The sequence below is a fragment of the Thunnus thynnus genome, chromosome 4, assembly GCF_963924715.1.
Source record: "Thunnus thynnus chromosome 4, fThuThy2.1, whole genome shotgun sequence".
Taxonomy (NCBI): Eukaryota; Metazoa; Chordata; class Actinopteri; order Scombriformes; family Scombridae; genus Thunnus; species Thunnus thynnus.
The window spans coordinates 29499081-29526781 of NC_089520.1; the positions used below are offsets into that span (position 1 = coordinate 29499081).

The following is a 27701-nucleotide window of genomic DNA, read 5'->3' on the forward strand; positions in this document are numbered from 1 at the left end:
TAACACGTTCAACATAAAGTTGAGCGCTATTAAGACTGTTGTGATTTATTTTATCTAAGTGTTGGCATGCTATACCTGGTTTCATATGTTCAACTACTGTAAGTGTGTATATTGTATATTAGCATGGCTGACAGAAAGAGTTGTATTTTTATAGCTAACAAGTACTGTTTAAAATGGATTTTTTTTAAATATTTGATTTAATAAATGTATTCATATATCTGCTGCAGATTTGTGACAGTTCAAACAGTGTTAGACTATATTTATAACGCACATATAGGCTACGATTTATATACGTTTAAAATGAACTAACAACTGATGTTATCACTATGTCCTACATGTAGACTGAAAATATCACTAATTTAAATAGTCTTCAGAGAGTAATTGGATCTGCTCAGGGGGCGGACCGGACTACACACCGGCAACAACTGGATAACATATTTATTACTGGATTAAGTGGCGCACATTGAAGGCATGTAACATCTGGGAGGGGCATCTTTGCTGTGACAGTGTCGAGTCAGTTGGCTGTGTAGAATAGAGGGTTTTCATCCGGTGCAGAAGGGAAACCTTTCTTCTTTCTGAAAACAGGTCTGTAGATGCGCAGGGCTCCGACGCAGCGGAGGTCGAGAGGCTGCTGGTGAATTACAATTGGGATACGAAGCCACCATGAACGAGGGGCTTTTTTTTATTTGTTGCGAATTACCGCACATTTTATTCATTAGAGCATTCTTCTGATGAGGATTTCGTCCTGTAGTCTCACACAGGAATGGTTTTTCTCGGCTTGGCTTTGCTACAGAGGACCATGGAGACCTCCGGTCATGCTCTCTGGTAAGAGGGGATTCTGCTCCAAGATGTCCTTCTCATCCTAACTGGGCATATGAATGAAAAGCAGTCAACACAACCTATATATTCTCTGTAAGAACAGCTTGGCCTATATAGGAGTCTACTAAGCGTTATTGTGAATTTTATTTATTTGGACACGTAGTATCCACCTTATCGTAAAAACCGGGTTTGTCATCGTGTCAGTCAGTGACACACCTGCGATATGTTATTGCTTCCATTAAGTAGTCCAGTGTGTTTCTTTATCAGCCGGTGCTGCCGTCTGCAACGGCTATGCAGATGAAGGATGGCTGCTGTTGCAGCCTCGGAAGTCGGGCTTAATGTGGGCACACATGCTCTCCAGACTGAGCTAAACAACACGCCTGTAAAATTAAATGCAAGGACTGTAAGAAAATGGAATGCAATGTGTCTCTCATTTGGGTTCGTATTGTCTTCCAGCGCCTGTAAACAGAGCAACATATTGTTTGTGTGGTACATTCATTAAAAGGCAGGAAATGCCAGGATTGCAACCACATCTGCATGAATTCAAACGGGCAGCTTTAAAAGAGTGAAAATCTGTGTCATGCTTCCTGGGAATACACAACTTCTCCCTGTTGCTGCATTGTTATGGAGCAAAATAGGCAGAAGCATGCTGCTGCTGCTGTCTGCTGGGCCTTATTGATTTCACTGTTCTCATTTATTAATACTGCTTGTTCTCATGCAGCAGTGTAAAGCCCTATTATTAACAGATTCCTGAACAAGGATGTCTGTCTGGTTCTGAAAAAACTCATCTAAATCTGTAGCAAGGTTCAGTCAGTGCCTTGAGGCTGAATCACTGCCAGTCCACCTTTGGTGTATTTGGGAAACACTTCACTGTTTTCAGAGGAGTGTTTTCCACTTTACTGCCGAGCATATTTAAAAGTGCTGATTGTACCTATTTTGGGGTTCTTGTATTTTCCGGGGCTTTGAAATCATCACGGACCATTAGACTGTTTCCAAAGACATATGGTTTTGCTGTTTTATTGCAAGTGAAGGTAGGAGACCATTTATGCTTGCTTTCATCTTGATCCCTTTGGATTTTAACACATGTTGGTGTTTGTTTTCTCCCCTCTGTTCACTGTTCTGTTCAAATCCGTAGCATTGTACTCTACTTGTTTATGAATCACTCCCTGTGGTTTTCACGCTACCTTGAGTGTTACAATTCAATCAAACACCATGGAAGTAGATCTTGACCCAGATTGGTGCAAACACAATAGTATTCTTTTGCCATGTTCTTACATGGAGCACATCAAGGTGACACTGCTCCTTTTATTATGCCCTTAAGACGTGGACTGACATAATTTGAGCATCTGGTTCAGTAGTAGTTTACTGACATGCATGCATGTTTACAAGTGTGTTTACACTCTCACCCCCGATCCAGATCGAACCTTCAGCAAACCCTTTTACCTTTACCTTGTCATGGATTTAAAATTAAATAAAAGATGCCATTGGTTTCATCCAACGTGTCTCAGTGCTTAGTGTGTGAGCTCAGGGAATCAATTCCCAGACCTTATCAAGTGTTGAAAATACACCAGAGTGGCAGCGCAGAGAGAATTCACCCACATTTCTTCAGTTATAAAGAACATGAAAGCACAAAAGAATCAGATCAGGCTGTTATGCATGTATAGTAATGAATGGATGTGTATGGCTGTGGCTGCACATCCTAAGCAGTTCTGAACTCCCTCCAAAACCAACAAAGCGGATTATAGGCACAGTGGAACATGGAAATGTCTATGGAATACATACAGAAATACCTCCAGGTGTTACAGAGCAAAGGGAAAATGTATATGAATAATCCCCTCGGACGTTAGAGCCACATTCCTTTCTTTATTACTCCTCCCCACCTCAGCTTAGCAGAATCCAGGTGGATAGCAATCACCAAGATTGCTTTGTTTCACCAGTGGTAGTTGTGTCAAACGTGCAAAGGTGAGCGTCAAGGCCAGGGAGGAGGAATAGCTAGCCACACGATTGGTCAGTCCGAGCTAAGCTGCCCTGCTGTGCGCCGATAAGCGTGTTATAAATCAGTATTTCACAGAGCGCAAGAAGAGATCATATTAGTTGGTGGGGGGTTGGGGGCAGGGTCACCTGACCTTCTATAAACCCTCTACAGTTCTTTGGTTGGGGTGAGTCAGGTGGAGGTAGTTCAGTAGTAAATCCTCTGCATTGAGTCAGCTGTATGTTCTAACTGACCACGATCTTCTTTTCATACAGTCATGAATGTAGTATGGCTTTTTATCTTTAGGTTATTGACATTTCTACTCTTCATCTTCATCATTACAATTTGCCCATGGGTGTATAATGTCCTTGGAGTTTGATATGAATGGCAGAGAGAGCATGAAGACAAAGGTCACATTACTGTTTTCTAACAAATAAAGAAAGTAAGGTTCAGAGGTTGGACGTGTCAAGAGGAAACACAGGAAGTGTAGTCATGGTGCACCATTGAAGGAATTGTGATAACCAGATTTCCGACATGTTCAATGAAAATGTCAATGATACACAGTCTACAACACTGTTGGCCTAGTTTTAACTCCTCAGCGACAGTTTAGGGACCTTTGTACTTGTCTAACAGGAGCTAAATAGTTGTAACCCTTGTCTGGTTACCATGTGTAAGTTCACAACAGTAGCAGCTGTGTCAACACCAACAGTCAACATGAGGGCTGCCAGCCTCACCTGTCTGTAGTGAGCATGAGGTGGTATTTCAGCTGCTCTTTCTCTCTTGTCAGCTGCTCCAGTTTGCCCATTGACAGGACTAACAAACATATTGTGCATCCAATGCCAGTTGCAACAGATGGAGAAGCATCTACTGTAACATATTAAGACATGTTCTTCTGTAAGTCATGAATATATCTGTTCCATAAATGCTGTTGACAACAGTAGCCTGTTCCTGGGACTCCTGGGCCAGATAAAAGCTGACAGCAGAGATAGTGAATCTCTTTAAAAGCTGGGAGGCATCGTGTTTATCAAGGGATGAGGAAACTGGATATAAAACTGTTGCCGGTAGTAATTTAGCTTTGCTATGAATGTTGAGATCTAATATGTATGACTTCTAAGCAGAAGAGAGAGCATAGCAGTTCCTTGTTTGGACATGGTAGGATTGGACCTACCGTACAGGCTTTAGTGTTTAGCCCGTCGGACTTGAATATTAAACTCCTCGCTGATTTGCATTCGTGTGATGCGAGCTGCACAGGGGCAGCTCACTCATCGCACGGCTCATGTTTTAATCAACATGGCTCCCACAGTGCTATCTATACCGCCATCCAGCCCCTGATACCCCCCCACCCCCCCCCATACACACACACGCTAAGTCAACATGTGTTTGACGATCGTGTTGCGTTCATATCTCTTGTATTCATATCTCCCTCAATCGTTCCTTTGATCTTTGATGCTGCTTTATCTGATTCTTCATTGTCCCCCATGTCTCCCGCAGGCTTCTCTCTGGAATGTGATGCAGTCCCGTGTTGTTGTACCTGTACCTCCGCACACATCTGCACACCAGATGTTTAAGCAGTTAGTGCTTGACTTCAACCAGTGAGCCCACTGATCCTCTCAGGTGTGTTATTTGTTAGACTCAGTAGTGGTTAGAAGGGCGACCTGTTGCAGTTGATTGATTCTCACTGTTCCTCTAGCTCTTGTCATTCACTGAAGCGATGCTTATGTTTGTGGTAACCCTTGAGTGATGTGCTGTTTGAATGTAGGCTATGTATGTTTTGGTGCTAAGCGGTCACTACCGTGGTGTTTTTGGGATCTTTTACCAGAGATTGTGGCTCCTATTGTGATGCCATTTTCTTTACATTTCCTTTCTGTCATTTTTCACTCTGCTGGTGACACCTTTTCAATTTCAGCTTATCTATTGTAACTACTGCTGCTAGCATGCAACGGAAATCATCTTCTGTTGATTCCAAACAGCAACAACTGATGTTGGAAAGTTTTCCACAGCAATATTTAGTTTTAGAAGTAGGGAATGTAAAAGCTTCCATGAACTGGATATGCTCTGGGCTACACTAAAGTGAGACTATAACTTTTGTTGAACAGCTGGCAATAACAGGATAATGACAAATGCTAAAACATTGGCCATGTCATTGAGCGTCATGTCCACTGGTGCCAGCATCACATACTGGAAAAGCATACAGTACCAGTCAAAAGTTTGGACACACTTTCTCATTCAAGAGAATGGGAAGGTGTGTGCAAACTTTTGACTGGTACTGTACATACAGAAGAGTGAGACTGTGTTGCCATATAGAGTAGTACGTTGAGGAGAGTCAGTATGTCAGCGAACTTACCCAGTAATGTCACTTAAACAGCATTATTTATTTGCTAACTTTTTTTTTTATAGATTGCTAATATTAGCTAACATTAGCCACCATCAGCCACTGGTCATACCAGACCATGTGAGGTTGTAGCAGCAAAACTGCAGCGTATTTAATTTAGCAAGAGTATGTTTTAGTTGCTCATAAATGTAACTTTTCATTAGTAAGAGGGAGAATGTGTTGTTTCTTCTTGAAAACTTACATAGTCTTGCTTTAAATCACTGTATTAGCAGTTATAGCGTAACAAATCAAACTTGTATGAAATGGATTGTTAGCTTTATGAAGAGATAAAGCCCAGAGTTCAGAGAGTGAAAAGGACAGCACCAACTTTCCAAGCAAATGTTTTGGTTTCTGGACAAAGCCATTTTTAGGAGGCATGGCAGCGTTTTGGCTCCAGCATTCAGCTGCCCAGCAACCATCCAGAGGAATACCAAATGTCTCTTTCTGTCTTCCCTTGACTGCTTCTCTCAGAGGGCTTACTGCTCAACAGAGCACAGCTGTGACACTGCTTTCTACATTCCCAGGTGAAAGTCCTGCTCAGTATATTAGATTAACTTAAAATCTGATCATCATGAACGAGGTTTTGTGTAACAGGATTCATGTGAGCTTTTGTCTGAGCGGCGGTCGTAACTCTGCCACTTGTTTAGTGTGAAAGGCTCCTACTTGTCTGTCAGTGGGAGGTCAAGCATGCTGGGGGTTTTCACACGTACAGGAGCAAACAGCAGTTACTGGTTCAGTTCCAGGACAGGAGCCAACGCAAACTGGGTAGAAGTATTTCAAGTATGTCTTTACACAAAGCGAGCCTCACTTTTTATGTTGTTTGAGTCAGGAAAACAGAACACTGTGTCTTACTGACCCCAAAAAAGCAAAAAGCTGGTCAGTTGTGTGCAGAGCTTTGAGACAGCTGCTCCTTTCAGCAGAATAACTGATAGATAAATGTTTCCTTTTGAAAGATGTGATGCTGCCAGAAGCAGTCTTTGGAAGGGTAATTTTGATTCAGCCCTTGAGGCCTTCCATTTAGATTTTATGATTTACTCGACTGGCAAGGAGACAGCAAGATGCTTGTTTATGGCAGCGATTTGTGAGCAGCGTTGAGTGAGGGGCTTTTGGCAGAAAACGCTAACGCTATTTTTGGATGTCAGGTCTCTATTGGGTATTCGGGAAGAGGCTTTGTTTGTAATGAACCTCTATTATGTGGGGGAAAGTGCACATGAAACATTGCCTGTTCAGGCAAGTGAAGGCAGCATTTCTTGTCTAAGGTTGTAAAAAAAAAAAAGTGTTTTATTGAGTTTGATTTTTTTCCACGTCAATAGAATTATCCGAGATGATCTGAAACATAGAAGCCATAAAACATAGTAAAGGTAATTCCATTGAAAGTGAGCTCCATGTAAACCTTGATATTTATGACAGCAGCAAAGAGGAAACCCCACTGAACATTGCATTTATTCCTCGCCTGTTATTTATTCCATCACTTTGCTTCTGGCTCTGTTCCTCTGGCTCTCTCTCCCTTTTGTACCAGTAACTATAGAGCTGTTGAGACATAAAACACACAGGGTTTAGGTTTCTCCCCCTCATTTCTCTTTATACATTATTAATGTTACTTTTCTTGTCTCATTTTTCCTCCTCTTTGCAAATTAATTGGTTGCTAATTGCGTCTGAGAGCTAATTTTAGAGTATTACTCACTTTCAGAATGTTTTAAGGTGCAAGTTATTTAAGGCTTTTGCTGAACTTATGTTATTTTCTGAATGTTCGATAAAACTGGCTAAATGCATATTTTAAATATGGCTCTCTGTATTGTCAAATCGAGGTTTGTAGTGCTTTTAACGTAATGTAATGTTGACAGATTCTCTGACCTGCTGAGTTTCTGATGATTTGTGTATATTTTACATAGAAGAAAATATATTATTCCACTATTCTTTTTTTTACCAAGTTGAATTTGTAATACTTTTTTAAAAATCTTTTTAAGGATTCAGCTTTAACCACCTGATCAGAGGTGCAGTGGCTCCCCCTGATGGTATCTGGTGTCATCTGAAGTAGGAGACACCCATGTTTATCCACTGCTGACCTGCTAGAAATGCAACCATTGACTCTACACCTCAAGAGAACACATGGCTGATACTGCAAGGTTAGAGGGGGAAAGAAGACCAACAAATGTGTGTTGCTGTTGCTGATCTCAGCTGCAGTTAAATCTCAGTTTCTTTTCATCAGGTGAGGGCGTGGCTGGGTGTGTGAATTGTAAAGTCCCCAGAATTACATCACATGGAGGTCAAAGGACATGTGATCACATCCATGGGTTTGGGGGCTCCAGGTGAGTAATGACTTCTTGCGGATCCTGGTGTGAAGACACACTTGAATGTCTGGACAAGCCTGAAATGGCCTGGCAAATCTATCAGCTTGTGTTTTTTCTGACACTTCAACTGAATGAAAACAAAAGTGTTTTTCTCTAGGGAACAGCCAACTAGAAAAACAGCTGTATGTGTGAAGGCCTTTTGTTCACGTACTGTCACCACAGCTGTCAGATAATCTTATCAGATTACTGACTAACTGTGAACAGACATCATATTGTTAGCAACAGACACTTTAAAAGGCAACCATTGTGAAAGTGTAAAACATTTCCAAAAGACTGCATTTCTAATGTAATTAGACTATTTTAAACAGTAAAAGTAGTTTGAGTCTCACATGAATTCCCATGATATGACCTGAAATGTCCAGTCTATTATTCTTAATTCAGATGTTCTGAGGATACCTTATGTGTGCTGTGTTGTGTAGATGTTCAAGGCTGCCAGGACAGCAAGCTGCAGGCTGAGAGGGTCGCAGCTCTGCAAGAGAGGAAGCAGGCCCTGGAGGCTCTCCTCAACAGCAGAGTGGGAGAGCTCAAACAAGTCTGTTTGCAGGAAGCAGTGAGTAGATCAGCTCTGAACCGTACATGACTCTGAATACAGTGTTCTCACTCCACACACCTCAGGTTTAGATGTTAAGTAGTAATCTATTGTGTTTTAACTGATGAGAGTGGTTTCATAATGTTTTTAATATTCTATAGATGTGAAACATTAGAAAAATCAGTACATTTTAACGTTTGAGCTTAGATTTAACTGGCAACTTGTTGAGAATCTGTTTTTTTTTTTTAAGATAAAAAAGGCTGGATATTAATATTTGCTTGATTGCTCTAGAGAACTTGTCGGCACATCTTAATAAAGCCCCAGCTGCCTCAGCTTTTCATTAACAGCTGCTTAACACATCTTGATGTTTTCAGCAGGATGTGTCGTGACTCACTCTCTCATCGCATGCTCTATTCTTGGGTTCACAAGTTGTCTTTTCTGTTGTCAGTGTAGCTAATTTAGAAGTTAGATGCACTACTCATCTGCAGAGTTACGCTGTTTCTGCTTTAGAGGTAAACTATGATGGTAACATTATTTCTTGCATATCTATTTCAGAGCAGCGAAGCATTTAAAAGATGGTTTTATTGCGACTTAAAGTTACCTCTTAAGTGGTATCATTTATGCAACACTTTGGACCTCACAGGCCAGTGTGAAGAAGGATTTTAGTTACTGGAGGCTAATGAATGTCCTCTGCAGGAGCTGACTGGGAAGTTGCCACGTGCTTTCCCCCTGGAGACGGGGGAGAAACCACCAGTGGTGCAGCGCAGAGCTGGCCTGTCGCCCAATAGCAAGGCAGAGGTAAGTCAACACCTTGAATATCAATTGTGTTTACGCAGCAGCTGTATTGCCGTGTGTACTGTGGTCTAACACAGCTCGCTGTCCCTGGCTGCAGGATGAGGCTGCCCAGAGAAAGCAGATGAAAGCCATCTTCACCGGTGCTTTGTACAGACATACGGAATCAGACCGAAATGTCCCAAATAGCAAGAGGACAGTCCATCGGGGGTGTCATACAGGTAGAACTACACAGCAATCTAATGCACACTTGTACCAACATTTGTCAAAAACTGAAAAATCTGGAATAAATTCATAAAAATCATGAAACTTTTTAAGCTTTTCAAAAGCTCATGCAGCCATATACATATATTTTTCAAGATTTAAAATTTCATGCTGTATTGTCTGAGCTGAATGTCTTGTTGTCTTTTAGAGGACACTGTCATGTCAGAGAGTACAAGCTCCATGTCAGACTCAACATCCCATGACAATGGTGAGTCAACCATATACAAACCGTCTCCCTACAGCTGTCTCTTTTTCTCATGTGTATTATACATCCACATTCATGATGAGCTTAACTGAAAGACATGTCAGCATAATTTCTAAAACAAGCAGTAGAAATAGCTTTATGTATTTGCCAGTGTTTTTCCATTTCACATTCAACTTGGTGAGTGGGAGACTCATTAGCACTTGTGTTGTTAAGAAGCAGAATACGGAATCACATTTACAGTTGTAAACCCAAAATAGCCTAGTTGGATCTTCATGCTTTAAATGAGAGTCATCTGTGAATGGGCTGCATTTCATGTAATTTGTTTGTTTGTCTCCTCCCAAAAGAGTCTTCTCCCAGTGTGGCTGCTGACCAGCGCTCTCTGTCGCAGCCCCGGCTCACTGTGGGCAGCCCTGACCACAGGATCAGCAGGAAGCTGTCTCCAGTAGAGATTTACTACGAGATGAGGACACGCCGCAACTCTGTCACGAGCTCTGTTAGGTACTTTTCTTAAATGCCGGCTGCGAGAGTCTTCTTGATCTGTCTGAGAGCATACATACTGTACTGTATGTGTGCACAATCGTGATTGTTGTCATGTATCGGTGAATGCATCCATGTAATCTGGTGTTACTTTTCACAGCCCAACTCACTCTTTACCAAGAAGTGCATCTAACGTTGAAGGGAGAAGTGTTCCAGCTACTCCTCTGTTGGCCAGAACTGCTCCAATCAGCGTTCATGTCAGGTAATCTGTGATACTGGGCTGCTTCAGTCTATGTAGCACAGTTACAGTCCCCCCCCCCACTGCGATTAGTGTCGATTAGTGTCATATTTAGCTACCAGCAAGGGCATTAGCTCAACATTTGGTCTTTAATCATAAAAATGGTCCCTTCTTAAGTGATTTTCTGTGAAATGCAATTACACAGTTTTGATTAAAACTGCTTTCAGTCACTCGTCTTTATCCATAGCTGCTCTGAGTCTTCTCCTAATGTAAGTTGTTGTTGTGCTCCATCTCTGCTTTAGGTCGGATGCGTCAGGGGGTAATGGGTTGAAGCAGTGGTCTGGCAGCCTGGATGTGCCATATATGATCCCACTGGCCCAGGAGGGATCCTCCTCTGACCATCGAAGCTGCCCTTACAGTTCCAGGGCCAGGCGCAGTAACAGCTCTGAGGCCCTGCTGGATAGATCGAGCCTCCCTGACGATCCAGCGCCCAGAAACGGGATGCACCCCAGAGGAGGGCCCTACAAAAGCTCAGAGACACTGACTGACGGCAAGCTGCGACACATTCACCTGGGCAGCCCTGAGAGACATGTGGACAGCTCTGTGGAACAGGCCAAACTGCGTCTGTCCATGGGAGGCAGGGGAGCCGGGGGAGGCTACAACGAGCTGCTGATGGACTATATCTGGGGGAAGCAGCAGAGGATGCAAGTGCAGCACCACCTGTACCAGTCCACAGGCAGGATCTGGCAGGACCTGCCCTCTCCTCGCTCCTCCACTGCGGCAGTGCCTCCCCATGCCAACGGCTTTTCCCATTCACAGGTGCACCTCCCAAGTGCTGCACCTCCTTACAGCCCCATGGTCCTCCGAGGGTCTCAAGCTGAACTGCGCAGGGTCAAAGTCACTAGAACCAAATCTTGTGGGCCCTTTATTCCTTTGCAGCAACATCCCCAGGACGCCATCCTGCTGTCAGCGTATGAGTCTCCCCTTCCTGCCTCTGGCACCACCACATCCTCCATCCCTAACCTGCACCCTTACCAGACCGAGCTGTCTGGCACCTCCTTTGGCCGCAGACCCCCACAGTTCTCTCTTCCAACCCCAGAGGACTCAACGCGAAGCCTGCATAAAGCCCTGGCTCTGGAGGGACTGAGGGACTGGTATCTGAGGAACGCCCTCGGCTATCCTCCTGCTGCCCCAAAGGGCCACGAGGCAGGCATCTCTCGCCTCTCACACCCCCACCCCCTGGCCCAGTCTGTTCAAGGTGAACCAGCCAACCTCCACAGGCCTCAGATACCCCAGTCAGCCAGCTTCCACGGTCACCCGCTGCATGGAAGGTCAGTATTTTTTTTTTTTCTTCACCTTCTCTATTTTACACCTATATGTCTATTGGTGAGAATCATCACAGTGTTGTGAGCTATACGATGTTCATTTACACATCATAAAAACATATAAAAGAAATAAACCTAACCTAGTAGAAGAAATTTTGGATGGAAGATTTTAGCTGTGAGAAGCTATTCCACACAGTTCAGCTTATGATGTGTAGGAGTGTGTACAAAATGGTCTGATAGCTATATATCTAAGAGAACTGAAATACATTAAATAACAATGAGGCATCACAATGGACAGTAAAATTGTAGAAAGCAGAGGCCTGTCAAGTTTGTCCGTGAGTGCACTTACTAATTATCTAGTAAATTACATAATTGTGGTGCTGACTATGGTTCATACCACCGTAAGAATTTTGCAAACTATGAATATCAACATGCATGTTTGCACATACAGCCACTCAGTCAGTCTGCACCACTGAGATTTGCTTTAACTTCTGTCTCACTGGAAGCCGGCAGCCAAGGATGGTTCCATTACTCTCACTCTATCCCAAACCAATCCATCTATCATCCTGTGACTTTTACAATCTAGGTTGTTTTATTTCTGTTTGTGTTTGGTTTTTTGCGTTGTCAGCATTATCTCCTCCTGCTGCTGGCTGCCTCGTGCCAACATCCAGGCTCTCAATTGTGATTGTTTCCTGATCAAAAACACTCTCACATAGAGCTCATAGGCTTCCATGAATTGCCCAAAAAAGAAAATGAGTCATATTTACACAGTAAAACTTGACATCTTAAGAAATAAATTGTGGAAATGCATGCATGTTTCACATGAATTTTATGAATTTTCAAGGACATTCCTCCTTAAACTGCATTAGGATGAAATAAAACTTTAATTTCAAGACTTATTCTCACTGTGGTTTTACCCTCCACTGCCTGCTTCTTGTTTGTGGCGTGCTGTATTGATTTGTGTTGCCTCCCCGACAGGTCGATGGAGTTCTCTCTCTATCAGGAGACTCCTCATCCACAGATGCAGGAGGCGACCCCAAAGGAACCCAGTGCAGACCCAGGCACCCTTGTCTGAAGCAGCAGAACACACACACACACACACACACACACACGCACACACACACACACACACACCCTCTCTACATTATATGAGCAAAAACACTATAACCTCACATAGTCACACACACTTATACAGACAAGTTGATACAGTGTGACCTCAACTGCAAAGCAAAACATGGCAACCTCAGCAGAAAAAAGACTGTAATAAATGACAAACTGTAGCTGTACAGTGTGAAAAAGCCTTGGCAAGTTCCATGTGTTATAACTGATCCCACCAGTATATAAACTTCAAACCCAGGAGGTGACTTATGGTGCATCTAATAACAATATGGTCATGCTGTACTTCATATATCAATATTTCTGGTCCAACACGAGCAGTAAGATCCTTCCTAATAACCCTGAAAAGTCTCCCATATACTTTTTTACAGAATATATACAACTCTAAATTACTATTTTGTATCTTCTGAGATATAAAGAACAGTTATATTAAAGAGGTAATTTATTGCTCATTAATCGTGTGATATACATAGATGTTATACGAGCTCACGTCATTTGAAAAGTATTAATACATGCCGGTGAATGTGTGTTTGTAAACTATATAAAACGCAAAAAACATGCTTCAGTCTTCATCTGCCGTTAATTTCACAGCCATTTGTATTTTTCATGTTTGATAACTGTAACAGGCCATGAACTGTAGCATATTGGGGTAGTGAACGGGAGTGCCTAAATGTTCTAATGCAGCAACATAAATATTGGTTAGAAAACTTTAAAGTGCTTTCTAATAATCTGTAATGCTAGCATTAAGCCTTTGTGAGCTTAGTCGAATCACAAACTGAAAGCAGTTCATGATGTCACTAAATTAGGGTATTTGGAATGATGTCATTTCTATTGTGATTTTTTTTGGTTGGTTTTCTAGATTCAGCTGAGTGCTGGCTGACAAATGTAGCTTTCTCTGTGTCGACCTTGACAGAATAATTAGATCAGTTTTAGGAAAAACCTGAGGGCTGTTGCGAGACCTACTGTATGGCAGTAGCACATGACTGTGTGACGACAATGTACTCTGTTCAAATCAGATTTTCTGCACTTAGTTGTGTAGGATTTGACTGTCATACACAGCACTTTATGAACATCTTAAGCCTTAATTCCCTATGAAATTGTCACCAAGAGAGATGACAGGCTTTAGGAAGGTTTTGACAGGGTTTATAATGGGGACAAATTAAGGAGAGTGAGTTTTGTCATCATCTGCTGAAGGTCTATCTCAGTGTTAGTCTGTATATAGCGTGGATTGGACTGATGAGTTACAAGCTGATATTTTATTCCCGTACTAACAATGTAATTTTTAAACTAACCACATAATACTGTATGTAATCACAAAAGCCTCCCCCACACCTTCTACCCCCAAGTGAGCACTATTTAATTGGTTGTAAAAAGTGAGGTTGATGGTGTGAACAGAATAGGGCTGCTGCAGTATTGAATAGCGGTGTGAGCAGGTCTCACACCAGAGAATATGAGAATTCACGCTGGCTGATTTTTGTATTTGTAATGATTTTAGCATTTCAACTCATAACATGTGCTTGGTTTTTGTGTCATTTAAAAAAATTACTTGACTTTTTTTTTTTTTTTTTAAATCTGAGTAGTTATGCGTCATAATATATTTCTAAGTTTGTACTCAGAGTCTTGATAACACTCTGCAACGTAAACTTCAGAAAAATCAGAGTAAGAAATAAAATCCTATTTGTTGTGGTGTAAACAGAACTCCACATATTTTTTTTTTAAGTGTTTAAATTTCTTTTCCATTTAATGTACTTGATCTTTGGCCATCTTGGGACTCATTTGAATGTAATTCTTTCTGTGTGTCATAAGTCTCATACTGTGTGATGATGATGTTTTCTACTCTGTTACAAACTGTAGCACACCATTGAATGTTACCTGGTTTCTTCTGCTGTCTGATATGTTCACATCCTCTCAGTATCCAGCTTCACAGAGCTTCTTCCAGCTGGTTAAAACCTGAAATCAAAGACCAAACTGCTGTGCACTGGGGGTCGTAAATGTATTTTTCATATAATGTACTCTGTAAGTTGAAAATAAATGATATAAATTTAGCTCTAAAGCAAATTTATTCAAACTATATTATATTTATGAACCTATAACATTTTGTAGCTATCTACTGTAGCTCTTTCTCATCAGTGCGGGAATTGGTAATGTGTGTTAAAACCATTTCACTCAGCAGTGTGACGTGTTAATATTTGATTCTTCTCTTTTTTTCGTCTTTAAGAGCAGCTGTTTTCTCTTTCCCTCCTCTCTTTATAATCAGGCCTATTAAATAAGGCTAAATAGGCCTGCCCTATACTGTATGTATGAGATTGTGCATTCATTCTACTAAATAAAGTGTCATGTTGAAATCAACACAGAAGGTTTGTTTATTGTAAGACATAAAGTACGTTTTGCTGAAGTAAAGAAGTTGTTCCTTTCTGTTTCTTGTTCTTTATTCACAGCTTATGTTATCATAGCAGAAAAAGCATATGTGTAATTAATAACTGTTAACGATGGCTCTGGTCCATTTAGGTGTATCAGTCGGCCATGTTAGTGAACCAGCATGCAAAACTGAGTGGAGTGCAGCCCTTATTAATATTATTAATTACACCTGTGTAATCTGCTATATTAAGTCAACATGTCTGCTGCAATGTTCCCCAGCAACCTTTGTCACATCTCTCATTTCCTGTCAGCTCTCTACTGTCAGTAATAAATGCATAAAACTGCCCCCAAAAATAATAAGATAAAAAGAAAAGGGCCCGTTTGGCATATTACATAAAGTCATCAAACTTAATGTACTAATAAAAATGATAATGGTCTTACAGGTAGTAGGGAGATGACAATCAAGCACAGTCTGTATTCACTCATACAGTCCTGAGAAGCGGTCTCATCAGTAAAAGTAAGTGAACACCTGTGTTGGTGGACCTATGGGTGTTAAAGGGCTTTAAACTGTTTCAAGAGGGGTTTTTTTGGTGAACTCTTCACTATAGTCCATAATCTTATAATAATCTCAGAAGCACTTGTTTAGAAAGAGTTTAAAATTAATTTTCTTTTGATACACAGATTTACAAGAGTAATATTGACCTTCTGTGTTCTGGTATTTTTTTTTTAATCTGCTGTGGCAAATTTCTTCAAGGTGACCTGTAGTATGTCCACACTATCAAATAATAAGTGACATGTTCTTTAGCACAGCAGATGCTATTAACTTTTTTAAAAAATCTGCTCTAGTATCACTAGTAGCCTATATACAGTAATATTTTTAATGTGTCCATTAGGACCCAGTGTGATAGGTGTGAGTGTAGCATCCTTCTAAATCCTGTATTTGGATAGGAAAGTCAAAGCTAAATAAATAAATAAGAGAATGATCTCCTCACCGCCTGTGGAAATAGTGCTGGTAGCCACATAGTGATAAATGCAGCAGCAACATGTAGCTGCAGCACCAGCCGGCAGTTACATGTAGCTGCAGCCAGCAGCCGGTAGCAACATGTAGCTGCAACCAGAAGCAGCAGCACCAGCAGCTGGCAGCAGCTATTTCTGGACCTGAGTGTTTTTCAGTCACACAGAGCAGAGTTAGGGGCAGAACATGTGAGCTGAGGGACTCTGCTGTCCTCGTTCCAGGGTGGCTCGTTTTATTTCCCGCGTTACAAATATTAAAACTGGATATAGGCTATCACACACAAGGGGGTAAGTAAGCTCCACCTCTAATATTGAGTATTTATTATGACTGAATAAGGCTCACTGAGTATTTCTTTTACCAAGTCTCATTATTAAAACCTGCAACATGTGCTGCACTTTTTTTAGTCCTGCACTAGAATAAACTAGACTTCCTGCAAAAAGCTTCAAAATAAAATTATTGACTTGGTGTCGCTGTGGGAGCAAAAGGCAACAGAGGTCAATTAAGAAATGGAAAGTATACACAATATACAAAATGCAATTTATAAAACAAGACATATAAACATAAGGGCTCAAGCTAACTGTCAACCAATGCAGAGGAATAACCTATACAAAGTTTAGCTACCTGTAAGTGTCATGAATTAACTGACAAAGTAAAAACAAAGTTTCATGGAGCAATAACTCTACCTTATATGAATATTTGAACCTAAAAATGTAGCAGGTGTGTAAAAAAGAGCTGCTACTAATAGTTTTTTAAAACATCTAGCTATCTCCATAGGCCTTCTTTTACCATCCATGTTGTTAATATAAGTAAAGCCAATAGTTTTGTTCCCAACTTGAAATTTTTCATTTACCCAAGGTGACACTAACAAGATGACAATAAGCATATTTGAATATTTGTAGCCTCTAATATATTCAAACAAACAAACAGCTAAACTGTTTAGTGCATAAACACCAGTTAAGTGTATATTCGTTGTACACTGTATTTTCATTTAACATGTGTCAGGACTCTCAGGTTTTATCAAGTTAATCCAGATGTATCGCTGGTAGAAATTTTAGACTTTAATTTTGAAGTACCAGTAATACATTGTTCTATTTTTTAATTTAATGTCAGATGACTTTTACTACCTCCTGAGAGATCCATTACTGAAAGTATACAACCACCAATAAACCCATTATCAATTACTGAGTACAGTAAGAGCAGTCTTTATAAAAGAACTGTCCCAGCCAGACGTCCTTCAAGGAACATGAACTAATTTGAATTGCCAGCTTCATGCTTACAACGGAGGCTCCCACACTGCAGCAGTCAATGCAATATCAGGAAGAGTTCAGTTGCAGTTGGGCCAGTGTCAGGAGCTATTTACGTTGACATGCCATTCACCAGCTAAAAATAAACATACACATTCACTGGCTCCTTTGAAATGTCATTTCAAACAGCCTACTGCAATCAGTGTTGAAAAGTGGCACAAACAGACTGTGTAATAGACTGGTTAGCTTGGGTCACACAGCTACATCTACCTGAGCAGAGTATGTGTGTCACTGAACTGCTGCAGTGTCCACACAGACAGTGTTGCTGCTGCTGCCAGATCTATCTTTCTACGTAGTGTTGAACTTTGATAACGGGCATCAATAATAGAATGTTTCATATCATTTCATTGTAAACTTCATTTATGTTTAGTTCAGACAGAAAAAGGTTACGAAGCATGTGCTCAAATAATAATATGTGTGGCTTTCTTTCTGACGGGCATGGTGGGGTTGGTTGGGGATACTTCAGTCCTCACACAGGACAGGGTTTTTTTTAATCGATTATATTGATTATTTCCGCCAGTTAAACCCCCGCTGTCACCGCTGCAAGTGAAGAAAATCCCTTCAGAGATCACCAAGTTCCCCAAACGAGCCAAACACACTCCGATAAACAAACCTCCAAACTAAATGACAACAGATATGGAAAATAACAACACCTAATCTCCGTCTGTAAGCAGTTAAAACGGCAGGCGGGAGTCCCGGTTTGAACTAATATCACGGAAAGCGAGCAGGAGTCGAGAAGAGAAGCTCCGTGTGTCACCGACCCTCCGCGCTGGAGTTCCCCTCCAGGGAGGCTCCCTGCCCCGGCGTACACCTCGCAGGTTGACCCGCAGTGGTGACACTTCATGTCTGTGACATATTCTACAGATACAGACTTTGAAACTATAGTGAAAGGTGTAATGTTGCTGGTATGATGTAAATATAAACATCAACAGATCATTTTCACTGTCTATTTTCGCTGAGAACCGCGCGTATCACGCGGAAAAAAATAGGCGAGAGCGCCCAGCAGCCGCGCGTGATGAGTCGCTCACGCGGGCTGTGTGGTTGTTTTAATCATGGGCGCCGATATGTGTGTCCCGGCCACTGACTGTATATAAATATGGACAACGCGCCGCCACTTCCTACCGCAATGCAAAAGTGAAGCCAAGACATCTCCTTTCCGGGAGCTGCCATCTTGCTTGCGTGACGTCATTTGGAGCCAGAGTCTGCGCTTTAGAGTCGGGCGGCGGGATGACACGCCCCCTCAGCCGTCCCACTGCCTGACGGAGGTTTGAGAGCGGTTTGAGCAACTTTCATAGGAATGAACGGGGCCCCGCCTCTGACGCTGTATCCAGATCTCTTTATACATACATGGGTCGTACTCAGACCTATGTCTATATGTCTATGATTCACACCAAATATGGTCCCTCCGCTAACGCTTGTACGCGTGAACCCGAGCATCAGACTCCTTTTCCTGTGTGCATGAATGTCCAACCAGTAAGGTATGACCCTATTGTTTTTCGTGTGTATTTTTTGTCTTTCTCTTTCCTCCTTTCTTTCTTTCTCTCTTTCTTTCTCTCTTTCTTTTTCTTTCGTTCTTTCTTTCTTTTTCTTTTTTTCCTCCTTTCTTTCTCTCTTTCTTTCTCTCTTTCTTTCTTTCTTTCTTTCTTTCTTTCTTTCTTTCTTTTTCTTTCTTTCCTCCTTTCTCTCTTTCTTTCTCTCTTTCTTTCTTTCTTTCTTTTTCCCTCTTTCCTCCTTTCTTTCTCTCTTTCTTTCTCTCTTTCTTTTTCTTTCGTTCTTTCTTTCTTTTTCTTTTTTTCCTCCTTTCTTTCTTTCTTTCTTTCTTTCTCTCTTTCTTTCTTTCTTTCTTTCTTTCTTTCTTTCTTTTTCTTTCTTTCCTCCTTTCTTTCTTTCTTTCTTTCTTTCTTTCTTTCTTTCTCTCTGTCTTTCTTTCTTTTTCTTTCTTTCTTTCTTTCTTTCTTTCTTTCTTTTTTCTTTCTTTCTTTCTTTCTTTCTTTCTTTCTTTCTTTCTTTTTCTTTCTTTCTTTCTTTCTTTCTTTCTTTTTTCTTTCTTTCTTTCTTTCTTTCTTTCTTTCTTTCTTTCTTTCTCTCTGTCTTTCTTTCTTTCTTTCTTTCTTTCTCTCTGTCTTTCTTTCTTTCTTTCTTTCTTTTTCTTTCTTTCTTTCTTTCTTTCTTTCTTTCTTTCTTTCTTTCTTTCTTTCTTTCTTTCTTTCTCTCTGTCTTTCTTTCTTTCTTTCTTTCTTTCTTTCTCTCTGTCTTTCTTTCTTTCTTTCTTTCTTTTTCTTTCTTTCTTTCTTTCTTTCTTTCTTTCTTTCTTTCTTTTTCTTTCTTTCCTCCTTTCTTTCTTTCTTTCTTTCTTTCTTTCTTTCTTTCTTTCTTTCTTTTTCTTTCTTTCTTTCTTTCTTTCTTTCTTTCTTTCTTTCTTTCTTTCTTTCTTTTTCTTTCTTTCTTTCTTTCTTTCTTTCTTTCTTTCTTTCTTTCTTTCTTTTTCTTTCTTTCTTAAGACAGAGGACTACTGTAAAACAGTAGTCTTCGCTTAAGGGTGAGGACCCTATTGTTTTTCATGTGTTTGATTGTTTGTTTGTTTGTTTGTGTCTTTCTTTATTAGGGCCTGAGCACTGAAGGTGCAAATGTGCTATTGTATTTCGTGTATTTGTTTCTCTTTTATTGCGAGATTTGACCCCCTAAATATGCTCAAAAACTCACCAAATTAGAAAATAGAGCTTAATATGCTTATTACAGTTTGGTGAATGATATTGTGGGGTTTCAGAAGGTCTGGTGTGTAGATGGAGCTGTGTGTACTGAGGGGGAGGACGGTCTCTCTCTTTAATGAGGAGATTTCACAAGAAGGGTACTCCAAAATCCTCCTCTCCAACTAGTCCTGGTGATGTCACTCCCTCAGTGCTGTGAAACATTCTGCAATACACACTGATTATAAAATCACAAGAGGAGCAAGAAAAGACTTTAAAACTCACACTCTAGTATCTCAAAAACAGTAAAAGATAGAAAAAACATGTAAATTCAAGATTTGTAGGTCAAAGTCTGTGAAGTCTGTATCTAAAACTATGTGGAAGCAGTAAATGTTCAAAAAGGTGTGGGTTCGCTCACACTCTCCATTCAAATATATGAATATTTTTCTGTGTCCTGCTGCAGTTACTTATTGTCTCTACACACCTGACAGTATACATGTCAATCAAACTTTCAAAATAAAAGCACACCACACTTGTGAGAAATATATTTTTAAGTAGAGTTGAGAGTGCGAGGTCCCGGCCAACGCTGCTTGCAGCTTGAATTAATACTGTTACTGGTAAATAGACACTGATAGATAAGCCACATCAAGATATCTGATTACATGAATATATTCTCATTACATTATGTTTAGCAACTTTGCCAGCAGTGTGTTAGTGTTCGTAGTTGTGTAATCCTGTCTCTGTTTAGGGATATCTGGTTGTGTAGCTGCTAATTGCAGTAGTTTAAGAAACTCTCTGTTCCAGCTCTATTACTATACTGCTCTGTTACTGCCAGAGACAAACAGTGAACTCTTGTTTCAGAGATTCAAGCGTGATTCAAGAACTCTATTTTTGAAAGCATGCACATTTATTTCTGTTGCAGCTCTCTCCAGTGCCATCTTCAGCTGTGCTTGAACACACCCGGCTCCAATCGAACATGTCATCATCATATGCTGCTGCTATATCAGCCCTTATTTCAACCGGCTCTCTTGATCCACCGATCAAACCCAGCCGTCCTGCCCCATGCACAGCTGGAGGTCCTAAACCTGCCTCCTCGCCCCTCACTCCCTCCCACCGCCCTCCAGCTGTTGAAGTACACCCTCAGTCACCTGAGCTTCTGGCATCTTATGATGAGCACCAGGAGAATCCTGCAGACTATGGGATAGGTAGGCAGCCCCCCGAATCTAAATCCTGACACGCTGGTTAAGCTCACCTTGATGCAGATGACACATTGTGTTGCAGGTGGTTACTACTCTGTAGAGATTGGAGAGATTTTCGTTGACAGATACCAAGTGGTCAGAAAGTTGGGATGGGGTCACTTCTCTACTGTGTGGCTCTGCTGGGATATGGAGTAAGTACAGGATTGATCTTATGACTTTTCATATATAAAATAACTACATCATATAACTTAATTATAGACTGCCATTATAATTTGTGTGCAGGAAGGGGCATTTTGTGGCTCTGAAGGTGGTGAAGAGTGCTGAAATATTTACAGAGACGGCGCTGGATGAGATCAAACTTCTTAAATGTGTCAGTGAGATCTTCACATTGTTAAATTGTTGTTGTTGTTGTTTTTTTTTAGATATGTACTTACATTTTTTTTTGTCATTTTAGAGTATTCATACAATATAAAAGTAGTAGACTTGGCCAGAGTGTTGGCAATGTGTGTGAATGTCAGATCAACACTGTGGTGGTTGTTGTGTTGGAGTGACAAAGCTTTGCATTTTACAAAGCTCAATCTGAATTTTCCCCAGAAAGCAATATTAATGTCTAATGTCATTTCAAAATCTCAGTTCCCAGGTTTGGTAACATCTTATAATGAAAGAAATGTATCATGGGGAAAAGATGTTCACAAGTCCCCCTATTTAGCATTAGCAGTATATAAATAGTTAATAAATGGCTTTACACACTGTAATGTAGTAGTAAGCAGATATAAATGTTGATTAATGTGCGATAACTCCTCCCATGGGCACCCATGAGTGGAGGCTGTTGTATAAACAGATAACAATTGAAATAATATAAAATATGTCTTATATATAGGAGAAGTTATTATTGTTGACAAACATTGTACATTAATAAAAACTTAAAATGTCCTTATATCTGCTTATAACTACAATATATTGTGTTTATTAAATGTGTATACACCAAGCGTTAGCACTTACTCAGCTTCACAGTATCACTCCGTTACATCTTAATCTTTTGTTGATATTGTGATATATATTGTGAATATTTGACTGTCAGGTAAGGGACAGCGACCCTAAAGATCCTAAACGTGAAAGAGTGGTGCACCTCATTGATGACTTCAGGATCTCAGGAGTGAATGGAGAGCGTATCCTTTACAGAGACGCATAACGTCCCCCCGTAATCACCTTTTCTGTAACTTGTGAGGCAAATTATTTTGTTTACAAGTTTGTCAAGAGACATACAAATGAAACCATGATCTTACCCCACCCACCTAGTGCCATAGCAGCACAGACTGTGTCCATGTGTTTTAGCCTTCTCCAAATACTCAAGCTGTATGGTATGAAACAGTGTCCTTAATTGCTCACCAGATGTGTGCATGGTTCTGGAGGTGCTGGGCCACCAGCTCCTGTGGTGGATCATCAAATCCAACTACACTGGTCTCCCCCTGCCCTGTGTTAAGAGCATCCTCAGACAGGTGCTGTGTAACCCTTCACTCCACCTTTAATCCTCTTCTTTGTCTTTTACAACTGACTGAGCTCTTTGTAGTGAACACATTATCTTCTGTTTTTGTTTCCCATGGGCAGTGACAGTGACTCTATTTTCTCTCCTTATCGCAGGTTCTGCAGGGTTTAGATTACTTGCACACCAAATGCAAGATTATACACACAGACATCAAGCCAGAGAACATCCTCCTGAGAGTTGACGAGGCTTACATTCAGAAACTGGCGGCGAACACCAAGCTGTGGCATCTGCCGATGTCCTCTGCTTTCACCAGATCCTCAGGTTAGTGATGCTACATTAGCAATCATGTAGGTTTGATACAGATCCTCTGTAAAATCCCAGAGGAATACGTTATGTGAATATGCAGAGTAAGACTCTGATGGAAGGATTCTTTTTTTTTAACCGCTGTCGTCTTTCCACTTTTCTTTCACATTTTGTCTCTTGTTTCTCCTGCTTTTGCTTTCACTTTCTGCCAGTGAAAAGAAGCTCCAGAGAAAAACAGGTGTGCAACTATAAAATGTGTTCTTCTGTTCATTATTTCATTCATTTTATTTAGACATTTGTATTTCTTTTACAACTGCATTATGACCTGTACCTATCTGCCATGACCTCCTAAGAGTCTGTCCAACTTATTGGGGAAGCTGACTGGGGTCTTCCATACTCTTGGGGAGTGGGTAAGATGGATTTTCTTTTTGGTTTTGCACTTGAACCTTTTAAATTGCGTCTCGACAACACCTAAAACCTGGAACAATCTTGACTGTATTTGAATTTGTAAAAACATAGGGCATCAAACTTTTATCAACTCACTTAAGTCAGATTACAGTCCTAGACAAGTGCACTGCATGTACATTTCTGTTGGCATGTTTGATATACTCATAATGACTGTGATGCTCAAGAAGGAAGATATTTGAATCCTAATCATACACACACCAGCAACACAACATTTTTTTATAAATAAAAAGAAAGCAGGTGTTACATTGATCTGTAAGGACAGAGAACTCTTTAGAAGGTTGGGGTCCAAAGCAGGTATTCACCATACTCATCCTGCTGTACTATTCTGGCTATCACACTTTGACCCTTAAGAGACAGTGGAAATCCCCAAACAATATTAGGAGGTTATTACAGTTTGCAACATAAACTTAATACACCTTTATGGCTTCTTTCTGCACTGGTGTCAAGACAAGTGTAGAGCAAATAACCAGGTTAGATAACAAGAAATACATATAAACATCGCACAAAAAGTAAGTAAAGTGATTGAAGTTTGAAGAAACAAGACATATTGGCAATTTAACAATTTATCCATTTAACAAACAGGAGCCTCAGTAGCGTGTGGAAGAACCATACACAGCCACAACAGCCTGGCACCTCCTCCTCATGCTGGTCACCAGCCTGGTCACACTCTGCTCTGGGATGGCATCCCATTCTTCAATCAGCATCTGTCGCAAGTCAGCCAACATGGTTGTGTTGGTCACTCTGGCACCAACAGCACGCCCAAGCTGATCCCACAAGTGTTCAGTGGGGTTGAGGTCAGGACTGCTGGCAGGCCATTCCATCCTTTCCACTCCTAAATTCTGGAGGTAGTCTCTGACGACCCCACAAACTGACAAATGCAGGGAAATAAACAGGCTTTCCAACGGTATAAGATTTATTGCCACAAAGCATTGTTACAACAAAGAAATAATCTACCAAACACAAATTTCCTTACTTTTTGTGCTATGTTTATATTACAGTATTGGACATCTCCTATATTCAAAATAGAAAAATACTATAACTACCACAGCTAGAAGCCAGAGATAGAAACAATTAAGTAGTCCATGATTATATTTTGCATGTTTTTTATATTCTCTCTTTATGAATGTTTTTCAACATGCAGAGAAACAGCTTCAAAATTTCAGCTTCAGGATTCACTAATTATTTGCATACCATAAACACCTTTGGGGAAAAAACAGGGGATAAAATGGGTCCATAAAAGTTCAGAGTGCGTAATGCTTCTTTAATTTATTAACGATAGAATGAAAATGTGGTGCGCTGCTGTCTGCTGCAGTGTAATTTTTGACCACAAGGGGCACTAAAATCATACATTTTCTAATCTCACACATTTTAGCTTTGATTTGCATGACATGTGCAAAACATGCAAATCATGTTATTGTGATTATTCATTTAGTATTTTTCATGTACATTTCTTACTCCATGCTCGCCTCTGATTGTTAACTTCACCCCGGGTCCAGTCCAGCAGGGTCTCCAGGACCCAGATTAACCGACTGACAAGGAGGGACAGGAGACGACGCGGACAGGAGAGTGCATCTGACCACAATCAAAGAGACAAACCTCATGTGATGTTTGCTGATGTCACTGCTCCCTCTAGCACCCCTAGCTCCCCCTGTCACTCTAAGCTTCAGGGTCCTAACCTCACCTTGAGGAGACACACCCTGCTGTTGGAGGATGGACTGGACTCAGCTCCTCACAGCTACAGACACTCCATCTGCTCATTTCCAGACCTCAACAAAACTGCTCCTGTCTCTGGCCCGAGATCACTGTTATTACATCAGACTGCAGACAGAGAGCCGCCTCCACCTTCACCTTCTTCTCCACATGGTTAGTGTTATGACATTTGTGTTTTTTATGATGTCAGCATTTATGATGTTCCTCTTCCTGTGGTTAGTGACAGTCAGAAGAACCTCTGCTTTGTTTGGCGTGTTTATATGAGCTACATGAGATTTTATCCTAGAGTTTATCCTAGTCTTCTTATCAGTCACATTCTTCTATGTATGTCAGGTATCAGTGACTCTGATGTACTTCTGGACCTACTGAAGCCTCAGAATGCTGATAAAATTCTCATCAAGATTGCTGACCTGGGCAATGCCTGCTGGGTGGTGAGTGATTATTCAACAGGCGATCTAAAAGAGAAAAACTATAAAATCTGCATACCTCATCTATGGCAACATAATCCTCCACAATCCATAATTTATTTTGACAATAGAAACATTTTCAATTGGCATCTGGATCTCCTGCACCTCACACATGCAGGAACTATGAAGCGAATCATAAGGTGATTTTATAATTGGCCACAAGTCTAGTTTATAAAACACCTCCAACTCATCCTTTTTACAGGGACCAATACGACAGGTGCTTTCTGTAGACCACAGTCTGACAGCCATATTTACAGTGCGCTCCAGTGAAAAACAGCTGCCATATGTTTCCAGTGAGACAGGACTGTGTGGGCTGACTGAGAGAGATGTACAGTTTAATCTTTTGTGTTACAGTACTACCCAGCACTGGTTGTTATGCTTCTCGTTTTATTTGGCAGAATCAGAGACAGAGACAATGATGTTTTAAAAACACATTTATTAGGAATATATTTTAATTAGCTTTGTACTGGTTGATGGTATGTTTTATTATGATATTGAGATATTATAATAGAATAATTATTGAGATAGTATCATATGTCATTATGGCACGATAATCATATCAGACTAATTAAGAGGAAAAAGTTTGTAATAACTTGTAAAATAATTTGCAGAAGAAAATTAAAGAGTCGTTCATTCAAGAGTTCATTCATTATGACATAACTGATCCTCATACATTTTTTATTTGGGAGCTACAAACGTATGGACTCTAATTGCCCATCTTAGGAAAATGTCTGATATTTTCTGAGAGACTATAGCTTCTTGTATTCTGCCCTCAAGTGCAGCACTCTTAAAGTGAATACATTATTTCAGTGTCTGCAACCACATCAGTTTATTAGATTGCAGACTTGTTGGAGACAGACTGTATCTCCTATCAGCTGACTAAAAGCCACTTTGTGGATAGTAGCCCACAAAGTGGATAAGAGTCATAGTTACAGTTGATTTTATAGTGGAACATTACATTTTATCTCTCTTGTCCTTCAGCACAAACACTTTACTGAAGATATCCAGACATGTCAGTACCGTTCTGTGGAGGTCCTGATAGGCGCTGGCTACAGCACACCGGCTGACATTTGGAGCACTGCTTGCATGGTGAGCAGGGTACTTGCACACGTGTGTGTAGACGTGTATTTTTATAAAAAAAATGTAATTTCTCCTTTTTTAAATACATTTCACTCCAGCAAATGCATTTCTAAATTTGTCACAACTGTCTTTTTGTCCCTTTTTGTATACTGTAGGCTTTTGAGCTGGCCACAGGGGACTATCTGTTTGACCCCCAATCAGGAGGCACTTTCTCCCGCGAGGAAGGTTTGTTTTGTTTATTGCATCTTTTTTTGTCCTTGACTGAATGAAATATGCTTATAATGCAGTATCTGCCGCTGTCCCTTCAGATCACATTGCACACATCATTGAGCTGCTGGGACCTCTTCCATCCCAGTTTGTCCTCTCAGGGAAAAATTCCAAACGGTACTTCAACCGTAAAGGTAAAATGTACTACTCCAAATATAATACCTTATTTAAAAAATTACAAAAAAGTTGATTTGTCTGCAGCTGTGACCAGATAGTTAACATCTGTATTGGCAAAATGAATCATTTTTACCCTGTCCAGGAAAACTGCGACAAATCTCAAAGCTGAAGCCGTGGAGCTTGTTTGAAATCCTGCTGGATAAGTACGAGTGGCCTCAGGAAGAAGCTGTCCAGTTCAGCTCGTTCCTCCTGACCATGTTGGAGCTGCTGCCAGAGAAAAGAGCCACAGCTGCCCAGTGTCTGAAACACCCTTGGCTCACCTCATAGACACACAGGCTCTGTCTTGTTCAGACATCAGTGGACTAGCTCTCAGTTCAGGAGCAGCCTTGGACACATTGGATATGACAGTGGACCTGGTCAACTGTGGGATATACAGTAGTGGTGTGGTGCTGGCATCATGAGCACAGCTTTCATGAATATTTACTAGCCTGAGTAAGAGCCTTTACCCAGCCGGGTTGTTTGTTTTTTTAGTATTTTAATGGCAGTCATATCTAATTCAGGCACAGCAATAACCAAGAAGTTTTGTCTTACAGGGAACATGCTTTCTAACATGATCACAAGGTTCTTGAGTTTCAATAAATTGATATAAAATTACTCTTACTCTTCAGTAGTTATTTCTAAGACAGGTAATGAAAAGACCACACCTTGAAGAAACACAGTACAGGTTGCTGCAAAACTGGATTTTTTTCTGACAGCACTCCATCTCAGAAATGTCAATCTG

General features: G+C 40.7%; 2 protein-coding genes and 1 long non-coding RNA gene across 5 annotated transcripts; 2 read left to right on the forward strand and 1 right to left on the reverse strand.

The window, feature by feature from the left end:
- Window positions 1-297: 297 nt before the first annotated feature.
- Window positions 298-14804, forward strand: ccdc120b (coiled-coil domain containing 120b). Of its 2 annotated transcripts, XM_067588244.1 has the most exons (12): window positions 298-825; window positions 4283-4405; window positions 7130-7288; window positions 7372-7471; window positions 7933-8063; window positions 8739-8840; window positions 8935-9055; window positions 9247-9306; window positions 9648-9801; window positions 9941-10042; window positions 10321-11349; window positions 12322-14804. In XM_067588244.1, exons 4-12 carry the CDS (start codon window positions 7423-7425, stop codon window positions 12416-12418), a joined length of 1845 nt encoding a protein of 614 aa, XP_067444345.1. In that variant the 5' UTR covers window positions 298-825; window positions 4283-4405; window positions 7130-7288; window positions 7372-7422; the 3' UTR covers window positions 12419-14804. The 2 variants fall into 2 exon arrangements, with proteins under 2 accessions (XP_067444345.1, XP_067444344.1); XM_067588243.1 differs by lacking the exon at window positions 4283-4405.
- On the reverse strand, window positions 11363-18481 carry LOC137182019 (uncharacterized). Its single transcript, XR_010928224.1, has 3 exons — window positions 18259-18481; window positions 14332-14409; window positions 11363-12414 (listed from the first exon to the last, which is right to left on the reverse strand). It is a non-coding gene; the product is annotated as an uncharacterized lncRNA (long non-coding RNA).
- LOC137182017 (SRSF protein kinase 3-like) lies at window positions 15986-27574 on the forward strand. 2 transcript variants are annotated; one of them, XM_067588245.1, is made up of 15 exons: window positions 15986-16119; window positions 20746-21028; window positions 21105-21213; window positions 21305-21392; window positions 22104-22191; window positions 22415-22521; window positions 22664-22829; window positions 23024-23049; window positions 23165-23221; window positions 24776-25142; window positions 25323-25420; window positions 26438-26545; window positions 26692-26761; window positions 26845-26937; window positions 27063-27574. In XM_067588245.1, exons 2-15 carry the CDS (start codon window positions 20800-20802, stop codon window positions 27245-27247), a joined length of 1791 nt encoding a protein of 596 aa, XP_067444346.1. In that variant the 5' UTR covers window positions 15986-16119; window positions 20746-20799; the 3' UTR covers window positions 27248-27574. The 2 variants fall into 2 exon arrangements, with proteins under 2 accessions (XP_067444346.1, XP_067444347.1); XM_067588246.1 differs by lacking the exon at window positions 15986-16119 and adding an exon at window positions 18497-18614.
- Window positions 27575-27701: the final 127 nt, after the last annotated feature.